Source organism: Cygnus olor, chromosome 1, assembly GCF_009769625.2.
Source record: "Cygnus olor isolate bCygOlo1 chromosome 1, bCygOlo1.pri.v2, whole genome shotgun sequence".
Lineage (NCBI taxonomy): Eukaryota > Metazoa > Chordata > Aves > Anseriformes > Anatidae > Cygnus > Cygnus olor.
In genome coordinates, this window is record NC_049169.1 from 183,695,701 (window position 1) to 183,714,010 (window position 18,310).

Here is an 18,310-nt window from a genome sequence, read left to right on the forward strand (position 1 = left end):
TGGGAACAGGAAGCCCCACGCTCACAAGATGCACTGAGGAGGAGACGTGAGCCAGTCACATCTATTGCCTGTACTGTGCCCATCCTCAGGAGCTGACCGAAACACTTGGGTTTGACAGAGGGGGCTTCCCTGTCAGTCACTTCGTACATCCCCATGGATGGTTCCTCATCTTAGAGACAGGCTTCATCATCTGCAGCGGTTTTGCCTCGCCTGCAGGGAGTGGCGAGGCAGTGCAAGCCACGAACAAGCAAAGAGTGAGTCTAGGTGCAACCCTTTTTTTTAAAAAGCTCCTTGTCTGTAGTCCTTCCGTAAGCAAGAAAAATTACTGTCCGTACTGTCACTCACAGAGACAGCCTTTCAAAATGCTGTTCACCTGGTGGCCTTTTCTGAGGAGGCAGGTGAAACCCTACTGCCTTTTGGCAGTCCCTGTTACCTTGCTGAAAGGGTACAGGATTAGCTCCTTCCAGGCCACTGATTTTTTAATTTTTTTTTCTGTAAGGGTCAAAATGATAATTTCTCAAATCTCACTCTTCCTTAGAACGTACTAGAAGTATATTGAGAAAAAATGTTTTACAGAAAGTTTCTTTTCCTCTCACACGATATCTGGTGCTACACGTTTTACTGCATGATTAGAAGAGATGCCTGAAATCTTCAGGTCCATCACATATGCACACCAAATAACATTCATTGGAAAGACTTTCTGTGTCTTTTAGATGCTATGTAATACCTGTTATGAGGTGGTAATCATGAACAGAGCAGAAGAATGAGTAAAATAGAGGGGTTACTTCCTTTGAATGCACCATCAGCTGCCTCCAGCATTGGTAGAGCACAGAAGGATAAGTGATCGTTAAGACTGAGCAGTATTTGCAGGTTTTATAGAAAATTTGTAAATGTGAAGAACCCTATTCTGTCACCATTTGCCATCAGTAGTGTCATTGTGGAGTAGGAAAAGCTTTACAGTGTCCTGCAGCAATGAAATCCAGTAATAACGTTACACAGAAACTCCAGGCATGCCATTTACTGCTTAACAGACTAGAGAAAGGCTTGGAAACAGACATTTTCCTCAGCTCCCTCTGTCTTCAATCTCCCTGATCCTTTATCCTAAATTCATCCTTGCCTTTTAGGCTGAAACCTCCTTCCCACCCAATATATAGGGAAGCCTACGAGTTGCTTTTAGACATCTCCAGCACTGTCATCTTCCTCCCAGAGAGCAAAGGTGGCCTTGCTAAGGTGCGTCTGCTCTTGAACATCTCCAAAATCCAGTTTCCTGTTGATTCTTCAGAAGAAAAATTACGGTTAGTCAGTGAAGAGAAGCAGGTTTTTCTGAGGCATCATTCGTCTCATCATAAGGTGTTTCAGGTAGGCCAAATACACCACACCCTGAGCGTGATTTTGTGTGCCCACTGCGTGTAAGGGGAACGTATGGTCACTAGCTCAGACGTGGGCTGCTACATTGGACATACCCAAAAGCAGGAGAGGTTGGCCCCTGGGGAGGTGAAACAACTTTCACAGCCTGGCAGTGATGCTTGCTTAGTGAGTGTCTGTGTTTTTAAATGGAAGTTGGTAAATTCAGAGCAGCTTTTCCTTTCCTGTATTTCTACTCTTTTCTCTAATCTTCATGCAGATAGCCCTTCTGACTTCACTGCAACCCACGCGTGCATCTCATTAAAGGCAGTCACCTTAATATTTCTCTTACTCGTAAGTAAAGCAACAGTGACTTCTGAAGTGTGGTTCTTCTGACCTATTTGAAATGTCTACATTAGGATGAGATGAATCATGTAACTCTGCTGAAAGTTGGATCAAAGCACTGATTCTGGGCAATCAAAGCCAACATCCACCTTGGAGCTATTAGCCTTTGGGCAAGCTGTTATCACTTTGTGAATGATTTCTGATTTTGGTGGCCTGTAGAGGCTTAGTCCCAACCAAGCTAGCCCCACTGTACGAGCTGCTGTGCAAACAGAGCAGCTGACAGCTCCGTCCCGGGAGAAGGGAAGGGCTCATCATGAGGGAGAAGTAGTAGCAGTGGATGAGGCAAACAAGTAAATAGAAAGATGATCACTGCCTAGATGCAGTGATAAAAAGTAAGGCTACTAAACCATTTATTTCCTTTTCTTTCTGATCAAAGTCCTCTTAGAGTCCTCTCTTGTATACGAATTGAGATCAATTAAAAATTTGGTTTTCTCATAATTTACAGCAAGGTAACTTTGTATCTCACTGTAACGAGATCCAAATATCTCCTTTTGGAAGGCGATATTTTCTGCTGAAAGATCTTCATGAACCTATCAACCTACATTCAATTTAAAGCCTTTAAATGCACTCATTAATAGTTTTGAGATGGACTTCCTTAGAGATTTAAAACCACTTACGAGGAGACTGCTTAGTTGAAGGCAGCTTTTTTCAAATGTTTTTGCGAGCCATCAACAATCCAAACCCTCTTGAAGGTTTCTGTGGATAAATACCATGCATCATCAGGCAGTGATGGGAGTTTGATCAGGCAGTGGCATAAAGCACATCCATCATGGTACCAGGCCACTAGTTTTCCTACTGAGTAGTCGAGAGATGACTGCTTAATTGCTGCCAGTTCTCCAGCAGCACCAGTATTAATGTGCCATTTGCATCCAGAGGTGACCAAAGCAGCTACAGCACACTGCATGAAGCCGTTCAGTGCCACTGTTGCTGACTGCTCAGGCCCCTAACCTTGCCCTGTAACAGATGATCAGGGACATGGAGCAATGGCTGTAGCATTCAGAAGTGCAGCACATGCTTTTTCTCCCCGTCAAACCCTTCCTTACAGACAACTCAGCTGGCTATGCGTGATGGTGTTTTCACCCAGAGCACATCCAGGCAGCCCCCGTGCTTTGAAGGCTACACTGAGTTGACTTTTCGCAAGGGCTCTGCAGTGTGCTTGCCATTATTCCTGTAAAGCCACAAGCATCTTTACTCCTCATCAGTATTTCGTGTTTTGCTATGCTCAGTCAGTGTTAGTAACAAGAAGGGGAACCGTGGCCCTGAGTAACGTCAGCAGGAGTCAAAGAAATTCCTTCCATGTCTCCAGCAAGTGCTGTGCCAAGCCTTTCAACACCCTGAGCAGCCTCTAAGTGGTCCCTGTGTTGAGCAGAGCATCGGAGTAGATGCCCTGCGGAGATCCCTTCCCGTTTACGTTGCTCTGTGGTTCTGTGCAGACACCCAGTGCTAACGGGCTTCCACAGGCAGGAACTCTCTGCTAGCAGAGCCAGTGTCAGGATGAAGCATGTTTATTTATCCTCAGCTATTTTTTCACGAGTTCATTGCAGGACATAGTTGCTAGGTATTAATGTTCCCTCAGTATAAAATCTGCGCTGGAAACACCTCTCACTGTAAACATCATCTCCACTGTACAACTCTTAAAATGGAGCAAATCAGGCATTTGTGTCTAACTTTATGTCATCTGCCCTTGTTCCTCCTCGCTTCTGACATACTTCTTAGCCAATAAGCCCTGCAAATCAGAAAGTCTCAGCAGTGACCGAGGAGTTGCACAAGCCACTGGCTGTGCAGAGGCAGCTGAAGCAGGGACCATCAGCATCTTGGCTGGATGGAAACAATTCGTAAAGAAGCTTGACAGAATTTAGTAGTCTTTGAAGGGGTCTCAATTATACAGCCTGTTTTCTTGGTGCATTGGAGACTTCTCTGGTGCAGCTATAGTTTTTGTCAATACTTGAACACTGCATAGTGCTCAACATGGGAAAGGAACACTGCAATTAATGTAATATTCACCTCTCCTCCTGACTCCCCATAACGTAACTTAGTGAAACCAGAAACAGACACAATAAAAATTAATGTCATAGGGTGAAGTCATTAAATATCATTTTCAGAGCTGAGAAGTGCTTCCCAGAGTATACGTTTATATCATCACAAACCTACTGAACACAGCATGTCCCGTGTGCTCTCCAAGCCAAAGGTGAGTTCATTGCTCTGGAGAAGCCAGAAGTTACTTGACCATCCAAACCAAAGCCCTTCTAGGTCAGTGTGCTTCCCTGAGAGCATATAAGAGGTTAGGTCACCATCCGTTGAAAATGAGACTGATGGTAGAGTTGGTCCCATCTTGCAGTAGGGAGGGAGATTATGTGAGGCTTTAGCTCTGTGAACAAAACACTTCTCAACCTTGAGACTTCACTGCAGCCACTGAAAGAGGGCTGCTTCTTCTTGGTGCAGCTCTGGAAGTACCTTTCTGCAAGGCACAGGAAGCCTGAGAGGGCATTTAGTCTTTGTTCAGCAGAGAGAAATCGCTTAGTGTCTCTAGTGCAGACTCTTCTGCATGTGCACCAGCACAGGACTTTAGTTTGTACTGATCACCAACTCTCAGGAGCTCCAGAGTGGCCAGGAGTGACCAAGATCCTGTTCCCTGTTCACCCCAGGGCTTTCCAAACAGCTTGCCTGGGGGTGCCTTATGTTACATTGCCATATTGATGCCACATTTACCTGCCAAGGAGGTGAGATGTCTGAGAGCCCTGTCAGGAGGATGCTTCCACTTGTACCCAAGCCATGCTTGCAAACTTGGTGCCTGTACAGCTAATGAATCTAAGCTGCAGGCCACGTCTCTTATGCAAGGTAGACATAACCACTAAGTCCTCCAGAGTCAGCTACTCTTCCATTATAGCCAATGTGAACATTTGCAGCTATTTGTGAACGGTTTTTAGATCTCCAGTCATAGTGTTTTTATTATCCATGGATGCTGCTATTTTATATTCCGTGTTAGTCTTCAAATAATATTGCATATGAATAGCATAGGAAGAAATAGACCAACCAGTTAATAATTTTAAATACAGACCTCATCAGCAAAGAAAAGCTAGAAAAAGAGTTGGTAAAGTCTGACCCCTTGCACTTTCACTGTAGTGAGCACATCATCTGTTTCAAAGTGATTTTTTGATGCTAAAGTGTGTGTTACATCTTACTAATTCACAGTTATGTCCATGAGATGCTTTGCAAACAGGAGAGCAAGGGAACAAACGTAACGACAAGCAGAGATAATGCACCTCTAGATACATTTTTTTCACTTATTCAAGTAATTGGAGTTCATTTTAATTATTTATAATACTAAGTACAAGTTAAATGTACCACAATGTATTTTCTACAAGCAATTCAGTGTTAGCAATTTAATCCCTCATTTCAGTATCGCCTCTGCCATTCAAATTGGGCTGAGAAGTGGGACAAAAAAAAAGGAAGAAACGGGCCTTTTTGGGTGGATCAATGAAGCCATAATCTTGCAAAGATGTATGTAACCAAGGGGCCATAATGGTGGATTTGAGCAAGGTCTGTGTTCTTTGTGTTAAGTACTAGCTATCAGTCTGGTACAAAAAAGGGAAACGTGAAACACACAAAGATTTAATGGTACCACTTCTGTCTGCAAACAATTCTGCCCTCTCTCTTTTCCATCACAGTCAAGGCAAAACTTCTTCACCACTTGGAAGAAGAAAGTAAGTAGTATTCACAGTTAGTGATATTCTGTACAACAGTGTCGATCACTGTGTAAATAATGCTAGTTGGACTCTTGCCTCTTGAGAACAAGAAATCTGAGACATACTTTCAGGAGTCTGCGAGATCAGGGCAGCTCAGAGTCCTCTGATCAGCCCCAGAGTACTCTAACCCGTGCCCTGGCATATCAAGAATACAACTGCTAATCAGGTGGATGATTTCACCAGTATTCCTACTGCTGCATCTGCTTTGAGGCATCCTGAAGTCAACATATTTAGCCTGATGTTTGAACAGTACACTTTTTAACACACTCCATTTTCTTTGGCTGGAACTATTCTATTGTAAAAGGGATTATTCACGTCTTGTGTTTTACTGTTAATAAAGTATTTCTGATTTAAGAACTCCTTCTCTTGTTCCCTTTTTTTCCCCCCTCTTTGAAAGAGATTGGCCTCAGGGAGCTGTAGATCCCAGTTTGATTACCAGTAACTTTTGAAAACAGAGCTTTTAGAAAGCCTTTATTCATACAAGTATGTCTTATGAAAGAGGATCAGAATGGGATGCTAAACACTACGAAATAGATTGAAAATTAATATGGCATAAAATCTGCCTATTACAGTAATAACATGTATACCTCGTTAACTTTCCTGTGGTAGATGTGAAGATGCAAGAGGTTGGTTCCACTTACTTTCAGATGAAGCCAGCCAGACCCTGGCAGGCAATTAATGAGTAGTAGTGATGCTGCCATATGACAGAAGCTCTAGCTGTGGACCAGTAGATCTGCATTACCTGAAAGACAGATTTGCAGTACTGCAGGTCACAAATCACTCAAGGAAAAAGGTAGGTAGAGTAAGAATGTACTGTTCTTTGTTATAAAAGTCAGGATTTAATCCTCCTTAAATTCAGAATTTGGGTTCTGCAATAGAAGCGTGGGGGCGTTGGACAGGTAATGGTCTTGGAGCCATGCAGACGCTGCTGGGGTCACACACCCCCTGAGAACCCCATCTGACACTACCTGAACAGGACAGCCCTGTTATCAGCACATCTCCTGATGTCTACACCAGGCTGTGAGGCACTGGTATCACATCACTGGAAGCACAGGACAGCTGAGATGCACATCTCTATGCAGATCTTCAGCAAGTTTCACTTGTTTTGAGGTAACTCATTCAGCACTGTCTTAACACTCCCTGTGTCCCTTTTCTGCCTTGTGCTGCCCCAATGTCTCCACACCAGCTTCTAGTTTGCCTTGAAGCTAACTTCAGAGTTCTTCCGAGAAATTTAGGTTAGTGCATGAGAAGCAATTGAAATAGAAGCTCTTCTTAAATGAGTCAAAGGAACCTGCCCAATGAAAACTTTTCAATAAAACACATTTCCTAGAATTAGCAGCTCTAAAGAATTGTTTCTAAAACAATTACATCTTTTTGCAAATAACCATGGGTCCAGAGCAAGGTCTAGGGCTGCCTGGTGGATTCACTGCTGAGCTGCTGGAGAGACCTGTTGCGTCTGCCTGTATGTTCCAGTGACCCCGTTCATCTCAAGCTGCTGTGGAGGAGGATTGAGAGGACCCATTTGTGCTGCATGAGCCTGGGTGAGTGCTATGTGACTATTTGGATGCTGGTACATGCATTGTCTTTTGAGCTGTCTGGCCAGCCCACCCTAGTTTTGTGTGCGTCTGTCCGTCTGTCAGAAATATGTGCTACCTCTCAGCTATGGCTGAACCTGAGAACACAGACCAGAGGCAGATTCACATCTACCAGGCCGCAATAGGAAGGTCCCCCTGGGTCTCAACACCTGCTGAATTTGGCTATCTTCTAAGAAATATGTGGTCTACCACAAAACTAGGAATTGTAAATGTGAGTAGTATGCACTGCCTCTACCATTGCCCACAGGAAAACCCTAGGAAGATTAAAAAAAAATAAAATGTGAGCCTTTGGTTAAATCTCCTTTGGAACCAATCCAGGGAAAGAAAATCCATGGGGTATCATTGCACCAAATCAACTAACTCATAGTCGGTTAGTTTCCAGAAAGACATCAAAGTTTGATGTACATGGAGAATCCAACAATTGAGTTGCTTGTTCCACAGGTAAATGATTATCAAGTTTGCCTAAATGTGGTTGTTTCCATCAGATCTATTGCCATAGTGATTTATAACTTACTTTAGATCTGAGATCTGATAAAATAAAACAAGAATTCTGACATGCACATGTGCGCTATAGTAGATAACAGGTAGTTGATCCATATGAAGTGCTTGCAAAATGCACCTATACAGTTTACTACTGACAGATTCAGGCATTGCACTGAGTTCTGATTTGCAGATGCTCGTACATCTCATAGTTTAAGGAAGGCATATGTGAAAGTTTCTTTGAGATACTGTCAGAAGCAACTGCTGTGAAATCAACACCAGATATTATCTCTGTAAATTGGAACAGATACCAGAACAAAATAATCATCTGAATATAAATCTCACCCTATAAAAGTTATTAGTGTCAACATGACTATAGATTCAACTTTCACCTTTTGCATTTTCTCTTCCACTTCATTCCTGGTGAGAACACAGGCCTGCTGCTCAGTGGGCAGGACACCTAATAAAAGGACACAGAAGAGGCTGAAGTACCTAGTACTTCTTGTCTCTGGGTTTCCTCTGGTAAGACTTGTCCTCTCCACTCCCAATTCCTCAAGCCTGCTAGCAATGTCCAAGAGTGAAGCAGTAACCAAAGGAGAGGAAGACACAGTTAGGGACTGCTTACGCCACTCAGAACACGCACAAGTCCTTGAGACCAGATGGGATGCAATCACAGGTGCTGCAGGAGCTGGCCAGTATCACTGCATGGCCTTACTCAACCATTTCTGAAAGGTCATGGTGACCAGGGGAGGTTCTTTATCTCTAGAAAAAGGAAAAGATTACACCTGTCCTCAACAAGGGAAGAGAAATCTAGGAGACTACATGCTGCTCAGTCTCGTCTCAATTCCTGGAAAAGTTATGGGGCAAATCCTCCTCTAAGCCATTTCCGAGCCCATAAAGGATGACAAAGTGTCTGCGAACAACCAGCAACAATCTACCACAGGCAAGTGACAGCTAACCAGCCTGGTTGCCTTCCACAATGCAACGCCTTGTTCCATGGACAAAAGAGGAGCAAACAACGTTTACTTTGACTTTTGCAAGGTCTTTGACTTGACATCCTGGAATATCCTTATACCCAAACTGGTGATGTATGGACTGGATAAACGGGTGCTGAAGTGAGTTAAATTCACAGACAATTTTTTTGTTTGTTTAAAAACCTCCAGGGTCATCAAACACCACCCAGAGAGGCTACAAAATTTCGGCCCTTGGACGTGTTCCAAACTCAGCTGGGGACCCATTTCCAGAGGGCAGTTGAATACAGTCCACTGGAGGTCCCTTCCAACCTATATAATTCTACAGTGAGACTACCAGAAACTATACATTTTACAGTGGCTCATACCTTGCTGGTGAATTTTACCTTTCATTCCAGGGACTCGTATGTTTTACAAACCTAAAAATATGCAAAAAAAAAAAAAAAAACTTATACCTCAGATGTCACTTCAAATCAGGCCATGAATATTTAGATGCAGAACAATTATGCTCTCTTCAGCAAAAGCCTGACATCAGTACAGCACATCTTCCTGTCTGCTAAAGGGAGCACATTATATAAAAATGCAAAGGGTGTGTTTTACTCTTCTGTTAGTTATCATTTTTCCAGGTAGTTGTTTGTAAGAAATGCATCAGAGAAAACATGTAAAAAGTAGAAGAAATAACTTGAGTACAACTAGACGAAAAAAATCACAGGTAAGGACTCCAAATATTAAAAAGACTATACACAGAAATGGTATTTATAAAGTTGGCAGCACACTGTCTCTGAAAAAATGCAGTAAGAGCTATATATATGAAATATACAGATATATAATAAAATGTATTATATGTAATAAGGAAGAACTAAAAAATGTTGAACAGATATGCTGAAGGGACACCATCAACTGAAGTTTCTGGAAGCATTTCATTATAATCAAACTTGTTCGTTTGATAAGAGCAAATGTTCTCAGAGCATATTTTTACTCTGAAGCATGTTCTACATGTCGACATCTTCCTTGCAAAAGAAGAACTGAAACAAACTTCTTGAGAATTTAATAACAACAAACATTATGTTAAAATAAGAACAGAAATGGGAAAGCTACAGAAGAAAAATAACTACCGCTGAAACCAGTAAAGGCCAGACTGGGCACCTAGAATTACTTCCTTCTTTTAAAAACATTTAATCAGAGCTGTTTGCTTTCATGAGCTGACCATCTGAAATAAAAACAAAATAATTACTTCCTCGTCCAAGTTCAGCCCATTATATTTTTGCATGTATTCTGACATACTGAAAAACTTAATTTCATTTTGCTTAAAGCAAAAATAACTTTTTCTATGTCATAAGAGTCTGGGAAAACAGAGGTTTTAATGTCACTTACCTAGAGCTAGCCATTTTAATATAGAAATGAACAACAAAGCAACATACAAACGGAACAGAACAAAAAATAGTTTTCTTTAAAAAAAAGAAAAAAAACAGATTTACTCAAACACTTATTGGTCCAGAACTGTTGGTACAAATTTTTTAGATCTCTTTTTAAAAGAACAGCTTGCACAATACTAAATACAAGAAATCCCTACTGAACAGTTTCTATACATACACAAAGCACAGCTTATAAAATGTGTAACACTAACAAACACTCCTGAACAGATATTATTCAGCAGATCACACTGCTGCAATATCAAAGTAGTACTTTAATAAGCATCTCCACCATTCAGACAACCTCTGTTAGGAAATGTGGTTTAATACAAAACTCTGATTTAAAGACAAAATTTGGGATTCAACATTTACATAATACAGCATTTGGATTTTTAACCAAATCAATTTTAAGTTCATCTGAATTGGCTGAAAACCTGAGAAGTCCAGCACTTGAGCTGATTAGATATCTGTCGTCTTGATCAAATAATTTTAACTATACTTTTTTGGAAGAGAAAGAATACAAAACGGAAACAAATGTGCAATTGCATTTTACCTTTTGGATGCACTTGCTCTTAAAAGCCTTAAGCATTTGAGTTAAAAGCTTTGATCTTATTCACTCAGGTAAAAATACCGCTCATTTTTAAATAAGTCGTGATACGTGATTTCATGCGTAACAGGTTGGTCCTTAGAAATAACTACACAAAACAAGGTCCAACTCTCCACTGCATACTTTTAAGAAGATTTAGAGGTGGAACGTACTTTGCTGTTTCTCCGTTTTGGAGATTTTTAACACAAATTCCTTTACATGTGTTGTACAGACAGTGAAGCATTTCAAACCTATTCAACTTGCAAATAATGAATATATGGCAGGAGGATCACTCAGTTTGGACTTTTCTGAGCCACTGGTGGACTTCTTGATGGCACACTGTCTTTAGTGCAAGATTCTACTGGACATAAGCTTCTTGGATCCCTGAGGAATTACTGTTAGGTCATGCCACTGGACTGGCTCAAAGGGGACTTTTCTTTCACAACTTCCATAGAAAGTAACTGACTTCCTTCAATGATTGTCATCAAAGAGTGACTTGTTTAACAGTAAACCTTTACATAGAAAAATGTTAATTTAGTGGAAGACTTTGGTAGGAAAAGGATGTACAGCTCAGAATTACTGATAGAAACAAATTTTCACTTAAAAAATCAAACATTACAATGAAGTTTTAAAAAGAATCAAAAAATAGACTCCTCCAGATTTGCTCACAAGTTTGCAGACACCCAAGCAGCTCAAAACCTCAAAAGTGCAAACAAGGGACAAATACAACACGTAACAGCAGCAACTTCTCTTTTCCTTTTAACATAGAGATTCTCTATATTTAAATAAAATATACGTCCTAATCCTCCTTCAGCACCAGACTCATTTGCAGGTCACTGATCTGTTCTGATTACCCAGGTGCTCCTTGAAACTGCTGCTGCCGTTGCTCCAAAGCCTGTTGACTTAACAGCTGCTGTTGTTTCTGTAGGAACTGCACGACTTCTGGACTTCTCAGTAGGGACTGCAAGAAAGAGAAAGGGGACTTTAAATAACTCAGATATTTTAAATTATCTACCACAGTGATAAATTACAAAGCATGCTCACAAAAAACCGTCTCAAAACCATCTCAGGACATCAGCAGGTAACCACAACCAACGTTAACGCACATTCTAAAAGCAGATTCAGAACCTAAGGAACAAGTGATATTGCCCAAACCATACAAAAACACAACAGTAGTAATCTACAGACATTGAAAACAACATCAGCCTCTCAACTATGCTTGACTTTTGAGCCAATTTCCAAATTCCCTACTACAGACAGTAGTTCTGAGCTATAATAAATATAAATTAAATATTGTAATTCTGTAGCAAAGCTAAACTTCACCGAGCATTCCGTAATTTTCCAACATTTCTCAAAAAAAGTAGTCCAGCCACAAGGAATGTATTAAAAAAAACCAAACACCTGCCTTCAGTCAGAAGGCAAATAGCTTTAGATGCTCTTACATCTCATCACCTATCCTAGAATAGGAAAGCTAATTAGGAACAGATTAGACAAATACATCTGAAAACTTCCACTGCTCAGAGACAATGGAACCGCTTATCACTGAACATGAGATTTTAAGAATAAACTCCTTTTAAGGCAGATTAAATGAAAGTGAATGAGTAGAAATTTGCTAAAATAGAAAGTGAAATGACAGAAAAAAAAAAAAGCCCAAGGATACAGGCTGACATTTGCCAGCAGTATCGTTTGAACTGGCCCAAACAGCTGCAGTCTGCCATCCAATTTGAACTGTTCATTCTCATTCCTGCAAGGTGGCAGCACAAGCGTTTGTAAGGTCAAATGGCAAATGAGGTGGAAAATGGATCAAAAGTCAATGCAGAAAAAGTGTGATTTTCAGCTGAATTAATTCCCTAGACCGGTTGTTCATTGTGCACAGTCACTTCACTACGGCAACCAAAGAGGTACTGCAACTCTGCAATTCAGATTCACACTGAAAAGGACCAGCAGCTTCCAGGAAAGGGTCAGAACTTTATGTTGTTAGGAGGCAATTCTGCAGAGATTATAACTGGAAAAAAAAACAACAATCTTGCATACACCTTCAACCTAGAGCAGCACTGAACAGGTCAGACTACAAACAACAAGTTGTCTCACTGAACAGATGTGCAGCCTGCTTTTCCATAGCTTACATTTGCTCCCTCAAGTCACTTCACTGCACAGGGTACTTCTCAGTAAGGATTTCTTTACTTACTGCTGTTTTATGACATTTCGTCCTCCCTGACTACTACAGCCTCTGAAGCAAGAGGCCAGCTCCTCTTTCAACACCTTGTTGCTTCTCAGCCCCTCACCTCTGCTTTCTACCTCTTCATCCAGGGCGAGCTGCACATCCAGGCACACAGGGGCCGCCACAAAAGCCTCTCCTCTCCTGACAGAGATGAACACAACATGCAAGAAACTTAGGAACAAGCACAAGGGACTTTGCTCTTCCAAGGGACAAACCTGCGGGCAGCTACCACTGACACGCAGTAACTTTCACACGCCCGACATAAGGGCAACATGAGCAGCCTCAAACGTGAGAGGTCACGAGTGTTTTTTCCAGGTCACTGCATGTCCTTTAGGCCTGGTGTTGTGCAGATACACGTAAAGCAAAGAATAAATTCTAGGAGGAATAATGCTGACCATCTGAAGCTGAGTCAGAGCTGAGAGAGAGAAGCAAGAAACATATCAAAGAGAATCTCAATCTCAGTTCCCCAGAATAATGTAAGGAAACCTGATTCTCAAAGAGCCTTGACACAACTTTGAGCACAAGCTCTCAACATTTATTTATTCCATGAGCTTCTGGTTGACATACCAGAAAAAAAAAAAAGTTTCATTAATAAAAAAAACTTTCAAATTTAATTAAAAGCCACATGAATATGAACAGACAGGAAAGGAAACAACAATTCGTTAGGCAGTGCATGAAGAACAACATATAATGGGAAAAATAAAGTTCATAGTTCAACCGAAGAGCTACAGACACCCCCCTGAGTTTTAGAAATAACCATCACGTAGGTCCTAACATTGAGAATTCGTCCAAGAAAATAAGTCTGTACAGCTGTATACTTAACACTTCTATGATGCTTCCTTAAAGACTTCAAATTTGAGCCTGCTGGAGTTCAAGAAGCATTTGGACAAGGCTCTCAGAAACATGGTCTGATTTTGGGGTGGTCCTTTGGGGACCCAAGAGTTTGACTTGATTATCCTTGTAGGTCCTTTCCAACTCTGGATATTCTATGATTCTCTGAAACTTCTGAATAAGTACTACAACACTTGAATAGCAATTGTTAAATTGCTTTGCATAGGTAACAGGGAGTAGCCAAACAGTTCAACTAACTTCTGAAGGAAGGAGATTGTTAAAACAAACAAACAAACAAACAAACAAAAACAAAAAACAACAATAATGAAGTAGAAAGAATTGCAATGAAACACCCCAAACAATGGTAAGGACTGCATTATTGCTGTTCATTAGGCTCAATTATTGCAATATACTTACAGAAGCAACAGAAGCAATACAAAACTTACAACATATGTCATTCATGCAGTCTACAAATATCACACACGGTACTGTTTCCATACAGTTTGTTTTACCAGCAAATACATATGCAATTTTAAGTGTGGTATCATAATAAGCCTACAACTTTTAAAACACACTATAATAATTAAAGTTTACAGAAGACCTGAAGCCCATGCACTGTTCTGTCTGAAGCTTTACAGAAAAGTCGGGCTAATATGTTTAAAACATCTCAGTTATATTTTAAGTACTATTTACCCTAATGAAACGACTATACATATTTAGTACTACCAAAATATTCAACTTCAGTTAACATGGCAACCATCGATAAACTCCATCCCTTTTGTATTCTTCATGCAGAAGCAGAGACACACACCTGAACGGCAGCAAACTTCAAATCTGAAAACATGCACGTGCAGTGTATGATCACTGAGCTGATATTCACCTTTCGCAAGGGTGACAGTTAAACACTGCTAAGCTGCCTTTATTTTTTTTGAGTTCAAGACCTCCAAGAAAACAAAACCTACCAGCCTCTTTTTATTCAAGACTTGTTCTAGAAGAGTAGGTCTTGCTGGGCGATCTCCAATGGAGCCTGTTCTCTGTTTTGTAACAGAAACTGAACCTTCGACACAATCCTGTACATTAAAGAAAAAAAATAATAGAAAAGTGAGACTATAAAACCTGATATCATACACTTTTTACCACAGAAGAGTCCTAAAAGAACCTGTTTGCATTATTAATCTGCAGAGGAAAATAACAGCACTAGAATGGGTATGTATTTATTCAAGAACCGGCCTGTTTTCCTTCCCACATTATTTTCCTTACTCCATCACTCACAGTGAATGCAACTCCAGCAACGCAGCTGAGTTAGCCTTCTAAACTGCAAACCTAACCAAGTTACTGTGGCCAGCTAATGTCTTGAATTTATTTGATTGTATTTCTTAAGAGTGAACTCACTCAACACACCTCAGTCTCTAGTTTGCTAAGTGAATTATATTTAGCATTTGCAATCAGGTGGGAATGACAATATTCTTCACTGCAAAACAAAACAGACCAGAATACCAGTATGAACTTGTCAAAGCCACAGGCAAGAGACAATAAGATCCTCGTGCTTTTTGTTTGTATGTTTGTTCTGTTCCCTGTACAATCACCATTCATGAATTAGGCTGTCTTCTAAACAATGTAGCTCTACAATCTTCTGTAAAGAAAACATTCCTGTTTCGGAAAACTTCAATCATCATGCTAATCCTATGTTTAGCAAATTCACATCTTACTGACACTCTGACTCAACTGTTTGCCCATGAGTTTGCCACTCACTCTGACTATTTGCGAATTTGCGAAGACCCCAAAACACACTATCAGCACTGCAAAAAGGCACACCCAGTTTATCACTAACCATCCTGCTTTCTTCTGCAAGTTCAGGCCTTAATTTCTACTATTGTGTGTTGGTTTCAACATTACGGAAGTGGGAAAAGCAAGCCCTCTCTTTTCCAACATGCAGTCATCACTACTTCATGTTATAGATCAAAAAAACGCATCACTACATGAAATAATGCAACTGTACCGTAATGTCCCCTTTTCTGAGCTATGGCAAGTATTTGTGTAGCCACATCATGAACTGACTATGCTGAATTATTATGAAATGAAGAGTGAGCAGAGGAAAGCACACCAGTATGTAAATCTAGAGTTCACCCACATCTTGAATGCAGTGTGCAGTTCCTGTCCTCTCATCTGAGATAGAAGTAGCTACTACAAGCAGAGAAGGTTCACAGAATGGCAACAAGCAACAAGGACAATAAAAGCACAGAAACAAGCCTTTTCACTGCAGGAAGGAAACAACTTCAAAACAGACATCACCCAGAATTGCAAAAATCCCCAGGAAACCCACACTTACACCAACAAGCCCACTCAGCTAAAAAAGAAAGCAGCTCAGAGAATATTATCTAGCTTTTTCTTATTTCTATGGCACGCTTAGTGGTTACTATTATATTTTATGTGAATAAAAGCAGAATGAAAATATTTTTGTTAGTTGCCCTGCAGTTAGATCAGCTCCCTGCTCACAGTCACACAACTCCACAGACAGTTGTGCTGACAAAAAAAGGCTGCTTGTAGCAGGAGTGTCTGTCTGTGCCAGGTAAGCAGCTTTTTTTTTCTTCTGACAATCACTATTCCACACTTGTCCCGTCGGGCACAAACTAGCCAGCACCTTCAAAAGTAAAAACATTTTGGTCTCTTTTTAGCTCTAAACACAAAATCATAAACATCCTCTAACTCGTCAGTGCAAAAAATCATCAGAAACAGTGCTGCCTCGATTGAATCGCAAACCAACAACCAAAACTATCTAAAAAGTTGAATGTTAACATCAGCTCTAACCCTGGCAATCTCTATTCCCCCATCTAAGCAATACACACAAGTTTTTAGGAGCAAGTATGAAATATTAGCGTTCTAAATAGTTAAGTAAACGTCATTGATATAAAATATAAAAAAAATATTAAACTTATTTAAAATATAAATATAAAATAGCCATCTCAAAGAACATGCATGACCGATTTCAGCACACGATGTATTCCCCAGTGGCTGCTGTTCCTGTGGACCCCCACACTTCAACCAACGGGGCAGGAAGGCTGACAGCTGTCTCAGCCCTATACTTTCGCCTTTCCTCCTATGAAATAAACACACACAGCACTGCGAAGCAACACTTCTGGTACCTTCTGTCGTTGTATGCTGCTGCTGTTACCACTAGGAGAAGAAGAAATAGGGTTGTCTTGTGCCCGAAGCAGACCGAGCTCTGTGGCTGCTCGCAGGCTTCCCCCCCCACCCCCCCCGTGCATTAAAGACCCCACAACACCAAGACCCCCCGGCTATATTGACCAGCAGACACCCCCCGGAGCTCACACACCCCCGTGCCTCACCTCAGCCCGCGGGCCGCCCCCCGCCCCGGCCCCGCCGCCTCCTCCTCCTCCGCCACCGCCGCCCCCCAGGGCCTGGTCGCTCTTCTTGCGCTTGTACTTGTCCTTGTACATCTTGTTGCGGTGCCGCTTGCACATCCAGGGCTTGCGCTGCTTCGCCACCTGCGTGGTGGTCTCGCTGCAGCCCTGGTAGGTGCAGCTCTTGCAGTCGCCGCCCGCCGCCGCCACCGCCTCGCCGCTGGAGGAGGAGGAGGAGGAGGCGGCCGCCGCCGCCGCTGCAGCCGCCTCCTCGTCGTCCAGCTCCTCCGGGCTGGCCGTGCTCTCGCCGCCCGCCGCCTCCTCCCCCGCCTCGGCTTCGCCGGGACCCAGCTCGTAGAACAACATGAGGCCGCCCGCACCGGGGGGCTGCTGCGGCGGGGCGGCGGAGCCCTGCAGCGGCAGCACCCCCCCTCCAGCCGCCGCCGCCGCCTCCTCCTCGCCGCCGCACGGCTGCATCACGAGCAGCGCCAGCTGCGGCGGCGAGGAGGAGGAGGAGGAGGCGGAGGAGGAAGGGGGAGCGACGGCGGGGCTGCCTCGCAGGGCGCCGGTCACCGGGTAGCGAGGCCGCCGCCGCCGCTCGCAGCAGCAGCCGCCGCCCCGCGGTCGCCGCGCAGGCGTGGCGGGGCCGCGCAGGCGCTTCAGTGGGCAGGCGGTGGGCGCCATCTTGTCGCGGGGTGGGGAAGGCGGCGTTTTGGGCGTTTTCTCGTTTATGAGGGGGAAGAGTTCCCTCCTAGGCTCCTTGAGCTGCAGCGGGCCTGTCGTGTCGCACATGTGGTGGTAGATGTCTGGCCCCATCCTGTCCTTACACATATACCGTCCGTCTGCCATCCATGTATGCCTGTCACCAGTGAGAGTGGGGTGCTGAGAACAGCACCAAGGGTGCTGTTCTGCTTCCCCTCCCGCTCAGCCTCCTTATGGCTGCCGGTCGATCTCACTTGTATCTTTCAGCTCTCTTCAGCTTGCCCTTCCATTCATTGCTTTAGGTATTCACTGTCACCTTGGTTCACTTCAGTAGGACTCCTTCGATGTGTTTTACCTATTAAAAGGTTCATCTGAGCAGCTGTGTTCACCCAATTTGTCCAGTTACAAATACGTTCTTCCTAAGTAAACACCTTTATTCTGCCATGTAAATAAATCCAGTGTCCATAATCTCAGCCATCTTTTAATTCCTCAATCCAATCTTTTTTTTTTTCTTTTTTTTCCCCCTGAAAAGTTCTTACATTTTATTCCAACAAAAAAGGACTTGTAACTATTGTGCCTACCTTCAGTTTTCCTTCTGCTTCATCCTTCCGTGTCACAGGCACTGAACTTTCCCAACTGCCACAGAGAGGTTACA

General features: G+C 42.5%; 1 protein-coding gene across 2 annotated transcripts; it reads right to left on the reverse strand.

Moving 5' to 3' along the window:
* Positions 1-9,501: 9,501 nt before the first annotated feature.
* On the reverse strand, positions 9,502-18,104 carry LOC121063179 (regulatory factor X associated protein). Of its 2 annotated transcripts, XM_040543545.1 has the most exons (4): positions 16,939-18,104; positions 14,554-14,661; positions 12,825-12,901; positions 11,336-11,500 (listed from the first exon to the last, which is right to left on the reverse strand). In XM_040543545.1, the coding sequence occupies exons 1-3, from the start codon at positions 17,800-17,802 to the stop codon at positions 12,842-12,844; spliced, it is 1,032 nt and encodes a 343-aa protein (XP_040399479.1). In that variant the 5' UTR covers positions 17,803-18,104; the 3' UTR covers positions 11,336-11,500; positions 12,825-12,841. The 2 variants fall into 2 exon arrangements, with proteins under 2 accessions (XP_040399469.1, XP_040399479.1); XM_040543535.1 differs by lacking the exon at positions 12,825-12,901 and having other exon boundaries at positions 9,502-11,500; positions 16,939-18,085.
* Positions 18,105-18,310: the final 206 nt, after the last annotated feature.

Coding starts and splice junctions, on each gene's coding strand:
- LOC121063179 (XM_040543535.1), bottom strand. CDS start 17,802: ATGGCAGACGGACGGTATATGTGTAAGGACAGGATGGGGCCAGACATC. Junction 14,662..16,938: donor GGGGCGGCCCGCGGGCTGAG/GTGAGGCACGGG, acceptor TTTAATGTACAG/GATTGTGTCGAAGGTTCAGT. Junction 11,501..14,553: donor TCTTGAATAAAAAGAGGCTG/GTAGGTTTTGTT, acceptor TCTTTCTTGCAG/TCCCTACTGAGAAGTCCAGA.